We start from the raw sequence: 14,862 nt of genomic DNA, 5'->3' as shown, positions 1-14,862 counted from the left end.
TTTGCTTAAAATGATATGTCTTAGAAGCTGTTAATCTCAGAAATAGTTCTGTGAGGGCAAATTTTTTTTTTTTAAGATTTTATTTATTTATCCATGAGAGATAGAGAGAGAGAGAGAGAGAGAGAGAGAGAGGCAGAGACACAGGCAGTGAGAAGCAGGCTCCATGCAGGAAGCCCGATGTGGGACTCGATCCTGGGACCCCAGGATCATGCCCATGGCCGAAGGCCGGCGTTAAACTGCTGGGCCACCCAGGGATCCCTGAGGGCAAAATTGTTGAGAGGACATGGAGAATGGAGAAATTATTTTTAATTGATGATGCTTCAAGTTTTTATTGTTTTTGTTAAATAGCATCCCAGATACAAGACTGGTTGTGATAAATTATTTTTTTTGTACAAAGTAAGAATACTGAGGTCTTGCGTATTTTTTTTTTCTCTCCAGCTCAAGTATTCCACATTTAGTAAGTTTCTAAGCCATTTTACAGAGTAAATTGTCAGTGTTAACTGCTTTTGCTCATTGCCTCAAAATTAATTGCATGTGCAAAAGCTCATATTTAAAATTAGTTTTCCATTTTTTTAGTAACCTGTTTTATAGCTGTTAACCTCTTCTGACCATTAAGGCTTTTTAGTTTGCTTTTTTTTTTTTTTTTTAAGATTTTATTTATTTATTCATGTGAGACACACAGTGAGAGAGAGCGGGGCAGAGACACAGGCAGAGGGAGAAGCAGGCTCCATGCAGGGAGCCCGACGTGGGACTCGATCCTGGGTCTCCAGGACCATGCCCTGGACTGAAGGTAGCACTAAACCGCTGAGCCACCGGGGCTGCCCAGCTTTTTAGTTTTCTTAATGAAGTTGCAGAGAGAAGTTAAGAGGTAGGATAGAATATGAAACTGCAGTGAGATGGAATGGAGAGGAGTAAGATTCATCAGAGTTGTTCAGTATGTTGATGTATAATTTTGATATTGTGTCTTTTTATGTTCATGGATTTCCTTATATATGTAAATGACCTAAAAATGTTAACAAAAAAACCCTTAAGATTTAAAATCTTGAATTATTTGGAAATGTTGGAGGAATTATTTTGATTTTGCAGCAAAATATATGAAATCAGATTTTTTTTTAGCTTGAAAAAAATCTCCTTAAAAGTCTATTTTAATAGGATAATATTTATCATTTAGTATTAAGTGATAATTACCTTAATATGGTTTACAAGGTATGTTGGTAGCATCATCTAGTGAAGCTGAACCTGTGGAACAATTTTCAAAGTTATCACAAGAACAGCATCGAATTCAGCACAACAGTGACTATTCTTATCCCAAGTGGTTTATACCAAATACACTTAAATATTACGTACTTTTACATGATGTAAGTGCAGGAGATGAACAGAGGTAAGCTTTATTTTTTTAATTTTAAGTTTTTCCCTGTTAAATGATAAAACATTAGTTTGGACATGGCTTGTTTAAATTTTAGATGTATTTTTTTATCTAAGAAAGTGGAAGTTTATTAATAAAACATTCAACAACTGTCATTTTATGTTAGATTTCACATGCTTATTCACACTTCTCTTTCAGTCTATATTTCCATTACTTCAATCTTTGTACAAAAGTGCCTGCCATTTTACACCTGTAGGTCTTAGCAGTCATTTCTTACTTTATTTTTATTTTTTTAATTTATTTATTCATGATAGAGAGAGAGAGACAGAGAGACAGAGACACAGGCAGAGGGAGAAGCGGCTCCATGCAGGGAGCCCGACGTGGGACTCGATCCCGGGACTCCAGGATCGCGCCCTGGGCCAAAGGCAGGCGCTAAACCGCTGAGCCACCCAGGGATCCCCCATTTCTTACTTTAAATTATTTCTAATTTTTTTTCTCCTTCCCAGGTTTCCTCTTACTTTTCACTTCTTGACTGTTTTTTATTTTTTTATTTCTTTTATTTTTTATTTTTATTTTATTTTTTTTCAAAGATTTTATTTATTTATTCATGAGAGACAGAGAGAGAGGCAGAGACACAGGCAGAGGGAGAAGCAGGCTCCATGCAGGGAGCCCTTTGTGGGACTCGAAACCGGGTCTCCAGGCCCTGGGCTGAAGGCGGCGCCAAACCACCGAGCCACCCGGGCTGCCCTTTGACTGTGTTTTAAAGGCATTTCTCTCTTCACTCTTCACCCTCTTGTCACTTTATATTTTTAGCCTTGATATTGTCACAGTCTCAAAAACATCCATACATTTCTTTCTTATGTGCTCTTCAATAGTCATTATTAGTGAGTTGCCATAGTCCTTTTATCTTTGGAACAAATGATTAACTTATCTTTAACATAAAGTAAGTCTTGTAAAATAAGATAACAAGAAATGTTTTATTTTTATGGTTTTGGAATTTAGACTTTTGATTCAAGATGTGAGTCAAATTAACCTTTTGTTTCAAACTGTTTTTGTGATATCCCAACGTCATTTAGAATATACAAATAATCATTTCTTGCCCCTGTTCTGAGCGCATACCATTATCTTTTAAATAAATGTCCTTTCTTTTTATTTATTTATTTTTATTTTTATTTTTTGAAGAATTTTTAAAAAAAAGATTTTATTTATTTATTCATGAGAGACACAGAGCGGGGGGCAGGGGGAGAAAGACAGAGACACAGGCAGAGGGAGAAGCAGGCTCCATGCAGGGAGCCCAATGTGGGACTTGATCCCGAGACTCCAGGATCATGCCCTGGGCTGAAGGCAGGTGCTAAACCGCTGAGCCACCAGGGATCCCCTGAAGAATTTATTTTCTTAAATAAATCTCTACCCAGGGTGGGGATTGAATTTACCACCCTGAGATCGATTCACTTGCTCTACCAACTGAACCAGGCAGTCATGCCATAAAGTTTCCTTTGTAACCAAAAAATTTTTCTGAGGAATAATTACTATTTAGGGTTTTTTTTTTTTTTTTGAAATCATAAACAGTCTGTAGTGCATGGATAAAGTTTACTATGTAAGTAGAAATAATTTAAACTGGCTATTAAAATTAGTTTCTATCAGTTGAATATGGTATATGTCTTCTAGTTGAATAATTGTAACTGGGATATTTAAGTAATTTAGGTGTTAGATTAGTTATTTATATGTTTAGCAGTATCATTGTTAAAGTGAGTAGTTTATTTAAGTGTGTATACATAAATCATAAATACATATATGCTTGTAGCTGTTTGAACAAGTTTATAACTTCTGTTTATCTTGTCTTAATTTTATAGTATATAAATATGATTTAATAGTTTGTCATGTTTGTTACTTGTGTACTACTATATTTTACATTTGAATATAAGATTTTCTGGATTTTTCTGGTTTTTTTTGGCACTAGATGGCTAATTGACTAAAAAGATGCTGTTTAAATTAGGTTAGCTCTCTGTATTAAAATTTCATTTTCCATCAGAATGTACTGTTTGCTCTGAGGCTGTCTTATCACTTGAATGATCTTTTCACCCACCAACTAGCATAGTTAGAGCATGGAAATAAAAATGCTTTTTGTTGCATCTAAGATGTAACTCATGGATCCGGCTATTATAAATTTTGCAAGAAAAAAAGTGGATTTTATGTAATAAATATCTTGGCTACTCTTCTTTTTCTCCTTTTCTTCCTTTGTCTTAGAAGACAAGTAAGGGAAGGGTAAACCGTGGCAGTGAAAGATGTTTTGTTAAATACTTTTCTGTTTTCACACTCATGTTTTTTGATAAATGTGTGTTATCTAAGATGGAATTTCTTTTTTTAAAAAAATTTTATTTATTCATGAGAGACAGAGAGAGAGAGAGGCAGAGATACAGGTAGAGGGAGAAGCAGGCTCCATGCAGGGAGCCCGACGTGGGACTCGATCCAGCGACTGCAGGATCACGCCCCGGGCCGAAGGCAGGCGCTAAACCGCTGAGCCACTCAGGCGTCCCTAAGATGGAATTTCCAAAAGTTTATTTCCCAAAGCCTGGTTCTCATAGTTGAAAGAGTTTCTGATCTATAAGTTTGAAGCCATTCTTTGGAAGTTCACAGTGCACATTATTAGCAAACGGGAGTCTTAGACATGGTCTTCTGGCTTTGTTTACTGTGGTTCTCCAACTAGTTTGACCACCAGAACCCTTTCTTGGGATAATGGAGTGTCTTGCAAAGTTTTATTCTGTGAAGCACGTTTTAGAAACTCTTCTTTAAGGTGATATCCAAGCTAGCAAAATTACAGTTTGTTTTATTTTATTTTATTTTATTTTATTTTATTTTATTTTATTTTATTTTATTTTATTTTATTTTATTTTATTTTTTTTACTATTTTATCTCTGATTTTCTGTTCTGCCTTTTTGGGGGATTATTTTTGCATTTATTTTACTATCTATTATTGCTTAAGGTATGCTCTCCATTTACTACAAACTTTGTTTCAATTTTTTTATTTTAGAGCTGAATCAATTTATGAAGAAATGAAACAGAAATATGGAACTCAGGGTTGCTATTTACTTAAAATTAATTCTCGAACATCTAATCGAGCATCAGATGAACAGATACCAGATCCTTGGAGTCAGTATCTCCAGAAAAATAGTATTCAAAACCAGGTATATGTAAAAAACAACAATGAAGCAAACCACAAATGCTGTATTTCAGTTTTACGACATAATGGCATAACTGTAGTAGAATTTTTTATGTCTTCGTTTAACTGGTAGAATTGTTAATATTTGTGGAATCTGGCTAGTTCTGATCCATTGGCATGTGAGCTCTTAATTCAGTGGTTTTAAACACTGTTATAACTAACACATGATCCCTACGCATACTCCTTTCAGGTATATAATATCAGTGTTAATTTTAATTAATCTTTTCTGAAAAGAGGAAAAGTGACTTACATAAGAATTGAATTAGATTGGCTAGACATGTAGAGAATAGAATTTTTTACTTGTACATTTAATTCCTTATGAATGCTTACAGTCAATTCTTTATTATCCACATGCTCTGGGGTTGCCTTCCTTCATTTTCAACATGCTGTTCTTATGGCCACCTTTTGGAGCTCATACTTTTTAGGTGGGTGGGCTTTTTTCCCTAACTTTCCTTTAATTTCTTTTCCTTCTGAATTTTGAGGAAGTGTTACTTCTTCCTAATTTGCTCCTTTCTTAATCTAGAATTCTAGACTAATGTTAATTGTTGTCTGTTGGTTGAAGTGGGTAGGTAGGTATAAGGGTTCATGGTCTGTCAAACTTTTTAGGTAGAATTGTATGCCACTTGATGGTAGTCAGATGCCACTTTCCCATGCTTCGTTCAGATAATCAAGAGTTGACTGCTTTCTGTGTAGAAGGGGGAGTTGTAAGTAAATGGAAAATGTATCTATTTTGTACCTTTAAACTACATTGTGTACTATGTGATAATTTAAAAAAAATATCAGTTTATAAAGTTTATGTAATTTTTGGTATCCTAATGTCAGTATTGTTTAATAATCTGTGATTTGCCTTATTTTTCTCTCATATGGAATTTTTGATTCAGATATAGGGCTATACTGATATTTACTCACTTTAAGAGAATGCTGGAGAAAACAGAAAGAAAAAAAAAGAACGAATTGGATATGACGGAATTTTATTTTAAAAAATGGTCTTTCAGGGTCACACTCAGAATAGGAACAATATTGGAAAGAGGAATTTAGAGTCTAGACATCTTAAGGAAGGGAAGCATAAGTCAGATTGTCCAACTTGAGAACTTTTTTTCTTTTTTTTAGATTTTTAAAAAAATATTTATTTATTTACTCATGAGAGAGAGAGGCAGAGACAGAGGCAGAGAGAGAAGCAGGCTCCACTCAGGAGGTCTGAAGTGGGACTCAATCCCAGGATCACACCCTGAGCCAAAAGCAGATGCCCAGCCACTGAGCCACTCAGGCGTCCCCAATTTGAGAACTTTTAAACAGAAGACAGAGGTATCAGAAATTCTATAGCTAGAAGCCCAGGATTGGAAGATAGTTTTTAAAGCTTAGCAAATCTAACCCTCTGATGTAATCCTTTAATTTTCTTTACCAGTGAACAACCTCATCTGGTAGTCACTCTCTTCTCAAGTGAACTGTACCATGTCTGAGCAACTGGAGAATCAACCAAAAATTTTCTCCCTTTGCTTGTACTCGTTTGTCCTTTGGGACTAATCAGTTTTTCATTAAGTCAACTTTCAAAATATAGAAGGATAGTTCTCATGTCCCCTTTTTATTTTTTCCAGGCTAAATATACCTAGTTTTTTCAACTCTTTCTTGCATGGTAGTTTCAGACTGTTTCTTGTCCTAATCACTTTTATCTTAGTAAGTTCTCGTTTATATACTTTCCTGAAAGACACTCAGAATAATACCTCAAATTTACTACTGACAGAGTCTGGATATTTTTAAGTTTTTTTGTTGACTGAGAAACCAGTGCCGTTGTACAAATAAACATCACATTGGATATTTCTCCAATACACTATGATGTACGCGAATTTACTCCAACCTATTAATATTGTATCCATGACCTAGGAGATTCCATACCATCCATCTTCTTTTCTCCTTCCTGGCTAGTAATCCTCTCTCTTGGCATTTATTTCTCTCTTTGATATCTCTACAGGTATTCTCATTTGGTCATATACTTAACACATGTAAAAGGAAAACTGAGATAGAGATCATTTGAATTCGGAAGAATTAGGGTAGTAGATTGAATGTGAAAGTAGAATGTGAAGGTAGAAATATAGTAGGTGGGGTTTGGAATTACAAGATACATGGAAAAAGTTAACAATTTAGAGGACTGGACAGAGTCTCCCTAAAGCAAATAAATGAGGCTTACAGTTAACAGAAAAACCACAGTTGTTGATGGATTTGGTGGTATCTTAAACATGATTAATTAATATAATTGCTAATGCTTTTTTATTTTATTTTGATAGGAGTCATATGAAGATGGCCCTTGTACTATAACTTCAAATAAGAATTCTGATAGTAACTTGCTTTCATTGGATGGATTAGATAACGAAGTCAAAGGTCTTGATATACTTTCTCTAAGTTCTCTTTTGATTGAAAATATGTACTGTTCTCAAAGCATGTTAATCCTTACAGATAAAAGATGGGAGAAATTTTCATAATAAAAAAAAGAAAAGGACAAAATAGCTGTTCCTTTGAAGAATTTTTTTAAATCATTTGAATTTGATGTTTTTTGACATTTGAAAACTTGTTTTATAAGAGTAATATATTTCTTTTGAAAAATTTGTAGAAAGCAAGGGGGAAGATACTGTGTGCAGCATTTGTTCTTCCCAAAGGTGATATGATTTTGAGAGCTTTATTTCTGTATTTTAAATTACAGTTTTGATAGTGATAGCTCTAAAATTTTGTTAAAAATTTTCTTATTAGCTGTGTTACTTAAAATGATTCTTTATGTTAACAATGTATTTTTCTTTTATTATATGAATTTTTAAATTTTTATTATGTGTAACAAGTATTAACCCAAGTCCTGTAATTTTAGGAGGGAAAATGTTAATGTTATTGTATCTTAGAGTTATATACAGAAATATAAAGGGTTCCAAGATGTTCTTTTTTTTTTCTTTAGCAGTATGGTAGTAATATCACAATTTTCTGTTGCATTCTGAGAGTAAAAGAAAGATCTGTTTTTCAGTAGATGGCTTACCAAATAACTTTAGAGCTCACCCACTTCAGTTGGATTCATCCAGTGACCCTTCTAACAGCATTGATGGCCCAGATCATGTAAAATCTGCCTCATCATTACATGAAACAAAGAAAGCAAATACTGGAATTATTCATGGTGCATGTTTAACGCTTACTGATCATGATAGAATTCGACAGTTTATACAAGAGTTCACATTTCGGGGCCTTTTGCCACATATAGAGAAAACAATTCGGCAATTAAATGATCAGGTAAGATGTAATTGTTCGGGTTAGTATTTTTAAACTTTCAGCGAAGAGTAAACTTGGGATTATAGTAGTGTAAATTAAAGTATTTGGATTTTTTTTTTAAGATAGACTAATATTAGGATTTATTGGTGTCACTGTTGGTGATGAAATTGTTAAATCCTAAAAGATACTTATTTACACTAGGGATATTGCCAGCATATGAACAATTTTCTTTAAATCAATGTTGTTAAAATGAATATTTGCTCACTATTAAAGCTTTTTAATTTTTATTTAGAATTTTTTCTTTTGTATGTAAAAGTAAAATATTAAATTCTCATTTTTGTAACAATCTTTTTTGGTAGCTAATATCAAGAAAAGGTTTAAGTCGATCTCTATTTTCTGCAACTAAAAAATGGTTTAGTGGCAGTAAAGTTCCAGAAAAAAGCATTAATGAGCTGAAAAATACATCTGGATTGCTGTGAGTAAAACATTACTGTTTTTGTTTTTCCTGTGTTTAACTCTGACTGTTCGACTTTGTGGTTTCCAGCAAAAAATGATAATCTTTTTAGTTTTTTAGTTTCATATTGGTTAAAACTTAGGTGGATAAGAACAGTGACTATAAGTTAATTTTAAAATGTTTTTTAGACCATAAAGTAATTGGATATCTAAAAATAAATAAGAATTGGGAACGTTCCTTGCTTTGGATCTCTTTCCCTGTTTGCAAAAAGATGAAATTAGATTAAGTATTCATTACTAACTCATCTGAATTAAAATATTGTGATCTAGCAATTATGAATCCCGGCATACATTTAGATAGTTTTGTTTAATATAGTCTTGTTGTAAGGGAAAATAAAATTCATTTTGGGTTTTTATGTTTTTTGTGGTTATATATAAAATGAGTCACCTAGAATTAATCATTTGCTTCTTAATTTGACCACAGAGAAAATGCTTGCCTGCTGTTGAGATGTTCTTAGTATAAAGCTGTAAACTATATAACCTAATTGTTTTCAAATATTTCTGAGAAATAACAGCCTCTTGTTAGAAATAGAATTCTTGTAAGACCAGATTAATTTTCCTAATGTTTTAGATAGTTTAGCAGCTTGTTAGACATATTATAATATTTAGTGGTTTAGGGGTCTAACTTACAAATTACTTTTTTAACTTATTTTATATTTACAGGTATCCACCGGAAGCACCAGAACTTCAAATCCGAAAAATGGCTGACTTGTGCTTTTTGGTGCAGCATTATGATTTGGCTTATAGTTGCTATCATACTGCAAAGAAAGATTTTCTTAATGATCAAGCAATGCTTTATGCAGCAGGTGCCTTGGTTAGTGTTCTATAATATTATAGTTTCATACTTCTGTTATCATAAATGATTTAGAGATTTCTCTTTATGAAATGGCAAGTAAAATACTTAGGGATAAAGTTGTACTTAAAGAGGATATAATGCTTTATAGGTTTTGAATTAGTTTATACAGAATTGATGGATTTTCCTCAACCTAGTATATGTAAGCATGTCATATATGAGAGTTGATGTTTTAGCTTTGGCTAGCACCTTTTAATTTTTGTATATGTCTTCAAAATTTAATTTGAATTTCAGTTATTACATTGAGTGTAACATTTTTTTAGCAGATGCTTTTGGACCTATTGAAAAATCTTTTAAAATTGCTTAAATGTTATTTTTCTGATATATGACTATATATCAGTTAAGAATGTGTACATTGGTGTGAGACAGACTCATCTGAGGCAAGTATTGAACATCTCTAAGCCTCAGTTTTTTTGCCTGTTAAATGTAAATCCTAATGGCATAGGGTTAGATAAAGTATAAGGCATGTGATGTGCATAGCACACTGCTTTGTATATAAAGAGCTGTAAGCATCAGCTATGTTAGTTTTTAGAATTGATTGGTAAACCTTGGTATCTCAAAGAATCTTCTTTTTTTTAGAGAGCTCAAAAGCGAGTAGGGGGGAAGGGCACAGGGAGAGAAGCCCGACATGGGGCTACATGTCATGATCCTGAGATTGTGACCTGAGCTGATATCAGGAGTTGGATGCTAAAACTGACAGAACTACCCAGTCGCCCCCAGAAAGAATTTTCTTCACTTGTTTGCCTTATAACATTTTAAGTTTTTTAAGAGTTGTCATGCATATATGCATAATCTTTCTGTGTGTAGAAAAGAGTAAACACTGTTCCTTTCAACATCTTCACTTTAAAAATATATAAGCTTGTAAACAAAAGTGTGAACAAAAATGCTTAAGAATAAATATTTCATTGGAAATTACCACATTTGTTAAATAATTGCCATTTATTTTGCATTTGTTTTAGTATTATGTATAAAACTAAAATAGGTAACTTAAAAATGTAAAGCTAAAATGGCAAAATTACATTTTTCTTTTTATTTCTGCAATATTTTTAATGAAAAATGTCTTCCAACTTTTGAAAACCTTGTTTAGGAGCTAAAATCATTATGAGTTGAAGTGCTTGAAAACTTACATGAATTGTCCTTGGCTAGACATTCTGTAATCTTTTATTGTAGTCTTTCAGAATGATGATTGTGTGAATATGAAATCATAAATACTTAATGTTATTTAATAAATACTTTACAACATAGATGTGAATTTATAAAATTATACATTATGTACGTAATTGAATGTTTGTATATAGGTAGAATCTTACAGAGGTATGGCAAAAGATTTCTGTAGGTTTATGGTATGTAAGCTTTTTCATTTTTATCTACAATCTGATAAATACCATATTTAAACCAATTAGGTGGAGGTGTTAGTAGCAACTATATGAGAGAAAATAGTTTCACACTGGAGAATAAAGTCATATTACTATAACATAATATACAAATACTTGAAAATCCTTGTCTGTAAAAGCTGCTTTAAAAATACCAGGCCTTGGAGAAAAATAAGGTTGGGACAGTTCTTAAATTAGGGTTGGGACGTGTATCTTTGAAACTAGACTACAAATAAAAAATATGTTTGTACCATGAGAGGTGATCTGTGTAATCTAGTGAGGCCACACCAGCATGGCTAGAAGCTACCTCAAGGAATAAAAAACATACAGAAAATCAGTATGTAAATAATAGCTGGGAATAGAAGGTGGGGGAAAGTAGCTCCTAACCAGTGGAGGTGCCATGAGGTAGAACATGGAGGGAAGTACAGCTGCCTTGAGCCAAGAGCTGTTCAAAGTGTACTTCTCTGGAGAGAGGGTCCATGTGCACCAAAGTGTAGGTGGTCATTTTCTATTTTCTTAAAATGCAGATGAAAAAAGCTCCTGCCTATGCAACAGGTGAGCTTAGGGCATGTTTCTTTCCTGCTGAAGGTTATAATCTTGTATTTGCTATTTTTGATCCCCTTGCCTAAGAAAAATTATAAATGAATACAAATTCTTTTTGTACTGATAACCACTTTCCTATTTACCATTCACAGATCAGCTAATTTAATAAGGTCAGAACAGACCATACTGCCTTTTTAGTGGAAAATTGAAGACATTTATAGTAACTTAAAAGTTAAAATATATATCATAGCAAAACCAGTAACAGCCTTTTTTTTTTTTTTTAAGAGGAAGAGAGTGCATGTGAATGGGGGGAGAGGCAGAGAGAAAGAGAGGGAGTGAGAATCTTAAGCAGGCTCCTCGCTGAGTGCAGAGCTCGATGTCACAATCCTGAGATCATGACCTGAACTGAAATCAGGAGTTTGGACACTTAAACAACTGAGCCGTATAGGCGCCCCAATAATAGGAATTCTTAAAGAAATACTGTTTTTTTTTGTTTGTTTATTTGTTTTTTGTAGTTTAATCTGTCTTAACTACTTTAACTAACTGAAGGGTAAGGAGATCACTCCGGTTCTTGATGAAAATCATGTAAAAAGAATTAGTCCATATCAAAGACTATAACACATGATTTAATGGTTGATTTTTGAACATCATATGGTAACTTGGGGTGATCATTTTGAATGTTCTCACCATATCTGTAGAAATTATGTCAGTTTTGTTTGAATGTATATTGATTTAATATTTCTTGCAGAATTAAATTAGAAAGTAACAGAATTTGGGGTCATATTTTTCTTACAGGATTTTTTCTTAGGTATCCTTTTATTAATGTATTGATATGTAATATATATAGTTTGTATAAGGATGTGTTTTTGTACAATACACTATACTATACTATACAATCTATATATTCATTAGATAATTGCTTATATGTATAGTATAGAAATGTGCATTTATTATATTTTTAAAAATTAAAGTAGTTAAGAAAACTTGCTTCAGAGCTGTAGTATATTTTGTCTCATGGATATAAAGTATTTTCATTCAGTTTATTCATTAAATTTTGAGCAAATACTGCTGGACACCAAGGATAGAAATGCATTCTGAGACAGATGGGAGTTTATATTGTCATGGAACCTATAATCTGTCAGGTTAAAGGTTTTAGTCGTTCTCCCAATTTTTAGATAATTATTTGTATTCTTTTCTATTTTAAAAAGTGTTGCAGAGAAATACTTTTCATCCTAAAAGTGGATTGGCATTAACAGTTTATCCCCCAATTTATGAAAATTTCTTTCTAGTTAAATTTTTATTGAAACTTGGTCCATAAGAGGACATAGTAGTGTATTTTACTAAGAAAGTCAGAACCCCGTATTTGAGTCTTCGTTTCTCATTTCATTAGCACTATTGTATGTTATTTGCATTATTAACTAAAAACATAGGTACTCACAATAGAATAGCTTTTTAAAAAAAATAATTTTTAAATTTTTACTTTAAGATTTCATTTATTTATTTAAATGATTATATTTATTTATTAGAGAGCATGTAAGCAGGGAGGGCAGAGGAATAGGGAGAAAGAATCTGAAGCTGTCTCTTCACTGATCAAGGACCCCAACATGGGACTCTATCCCATGACCAGGAGATCATGACCTGAGCTGAAACCAAGAGTCAGATGCTTAACCACTGAGCCACTCAGGCGCCACCAGAATGGCTTTTATTTTTTATTTTTTTTAAAGATTTTATTTATTTATTCATAGACACAGAGAGAGAGAGAGAGAGAGAGGCAGAGACACAGGCAGAGGGAGAAGCAGGCTCCATGCAGGGAGCCCGATGTGGGACTCGATCCCGGGTCTCCAGGATCACACCCCAGGCTGCAGGTGACGCCAAACCACTGTGCCACCGGGGCTGCCCTAGAATGGCTTTTAAATGTGAAATAAAAAGACCTAGAAAAGTAACAGAAATATAGCTCTAAGAAATGGTCTTTTGTATGGTATAGGATATAAACTAGAGTGTGTAAATAGTTGAAAATATATATAGCGTCAGTTGTTGTGAGTTCTGTTGTAATGTTCTGATGCCAGTAATTTTTTTTTTTTTTGATGCCAGTAATTAGAAAGAGATGTACTTTACCTTTTTTTTCTCTATATGGTCCTGTTTACTCATGAGAAATAGGGAAGAACAGGGAGGAGGTAGTAGAATCTTAAGCTAGGTGTACTTGGTAGTTAGTTGTATATACCATAATTCAAAGTGTTTAACAGGTCTTTTTGAAAATCTTATTTAAATACTGAATGACAGACTTTTTGACTAGAGAATTTAAAAACTAAAAGCATATGAATAAGTTTTTCAAGTCTGCATTAATCCATGAAATTCATAGGTGTGCATACTGAATGACAGAGTATTTGACTAGAGAATTTAAAAACCAAAGGCATATAAATAAATTTTTTAAGTCTGCATTAATCCATGAAATTCATAGGTGTGCATATATAAAAAGCTCCAGCAAACTTCAGTCCAATTTTTAGGCTTCCAAATCTAAACTATAAGAATATTTCTCCTTTTGAAGTATAGTATAAATAATGTCTTTTTCTTTAGGAAATGGCAGCAGTGTCAGCTTTTCTTCAGCCAGGAGCACCCAGGCCATACCCTGCGCATTACATGGATACAGCAATCCAGACATACAGGGATATCTGCAAGTAGGTGACTACAATGTTTATGTTCTATCCATTTAGAGGTAAATTTAGTGCTTATATTGTTAATTAGGTATAAATGGTTCTTTGTTTTTCATGCTTTAAATTTAAATTAGCTCCCAAATTAAGTTAATATACTCAGACACAAGATGAGGTGATTTTTTTTTTTTTTAAACTAGTGTTTTATTATGTCCTTTCTTTTCCTATTTTGTTTGGATGTGTGGTTAGGAATTTGTTATATGTAATGTTGAGGTTTATGTTATAGAAAGGGTGATTTCATGGTGCAGACATTTCTAACCTAAACTACTGTTACGCCAAGGGTTAGCCACTTTGAACTTTTCTTGTTAAATAGGCAGAATGCAGAGTGTTATATAAAAGCCCAGATAAGTCTGGCAATCCAATTTTGTCCTCCTGTCTGCAACAGACTGTCAGCTTTTTCTAAGTCTACACTTACTGTGTGCAAAAAAATTTACCTTGGAGTCTTTGTACTAAGTTACCATAATTGATAAGATTTATCATCAATTTAATATATCTTTTTGGATAAATGAGAAATACTACATTAATTATACATATGCATTTTAAGAAGCTTCCTGGTCTCAGAAATCCTAAAATGTAAAAGAATTTTCTTAAAATATAGGAAATGCAATATTAGTTTTACAATGCCCTCGTAGAATGCCATGTTCCACTTTTTTTTTAAAAAAAATATTTATTTTAGAGAGCGTGCATGCATGCTGGAGTGAGTGGGGGAGGTGTAGTGGGAGAGAGGGAAGAAAAATCCTAAAGCAGACTCCCCACTGAGTGTGGAACCCAATGTGGGGCTTGATCCCAGAACCTTGAGATCGTGACCTGGGCTGAAATCACGAGTGGGCTGCTTAACTGACTGAGCCAGGCACCCTCCGCTCACTTTTTTCTTTTTAAAGATTTAGCTATGCTCCACTTTTTAACTGGCCAGATCCTATTTATCCTTAAAAGATTTTCTTAAATTTCTTTTATGATGTCATCCCTTTCCTTTCTCTACCCAAATTATGGTGAATATCAATTGTTCCCTGTTTGTTACCTGTTTGATATCAGTTTTTTGTTTT

The 14,862-nt window shown here is 33.3% G+C and overlaps 1 protein-coding gene across 9 annotated transcripts in view; it reads left to right on the top strand.

Moving 5' to 3' along the window:
- TRAPPC8 (trafficking protein particle complex subunit 8) overlaps positions 1–14,862 on the top strand; it is an 87,720-nt gene that overhangs the window by 16,079 nt on the left and 56,779 nt on the right. For 5 of the 9 annotated variants that reach the window (XM_077900360.1, XM_077900358.1, XM_077900363.1 and 2 more), the window contains exons 4-10: positions 1,207–1,381; positions 4,398–4,551; positions 6,869–6,962; positions 7,591–7,850; positions 8,189–8,304; positions 9,006–9,156; positions 13,686–13,786. In XM_077900360.1, coding sequence (XP_077756486.1) covers positions 1,207–1,381; positions 4,398–4,551; positions 6,869–6,962; positions 7,591–7,850; positions 8,189–8,304; positions 9,006–9,156; positions 13,686–13,786 — 1,051 coding nt within the window. Of the gene's footprint in view, positions 1–1,206; positions 1,382–4,397; positions 4,552–6,868; positions 6,963–7,590; positions 7,851–8,188; positions 8,305–9,005; positions 9,157–13,685; positions 13,787–14,862 lie in introns of those variants that run through there. The other 4 variants (XM_077900361.1, XM_077900359.1, XM_077900367.1 and 1 more) reach the window with 3 other exon arrangements.

This window comes from Canis aureus, chromosome 6 (genome assembly GCF_053574225.1).
Source record: "Canis aureus isolate CA01 chromosome 6, VMU_Caureus_v.1.0, whole genome shotgun sequence".
Taxonomy (NCBI): Eukaryota; Metazoa; Chordata; class Mammalia; order Carnivora; family Canidae; genus Canis; species Canis aureus.
Note: the sequence above shows the minus strand (reverse complement) of the source record. Positions and strands in the feature narration are given on the sequence as shown.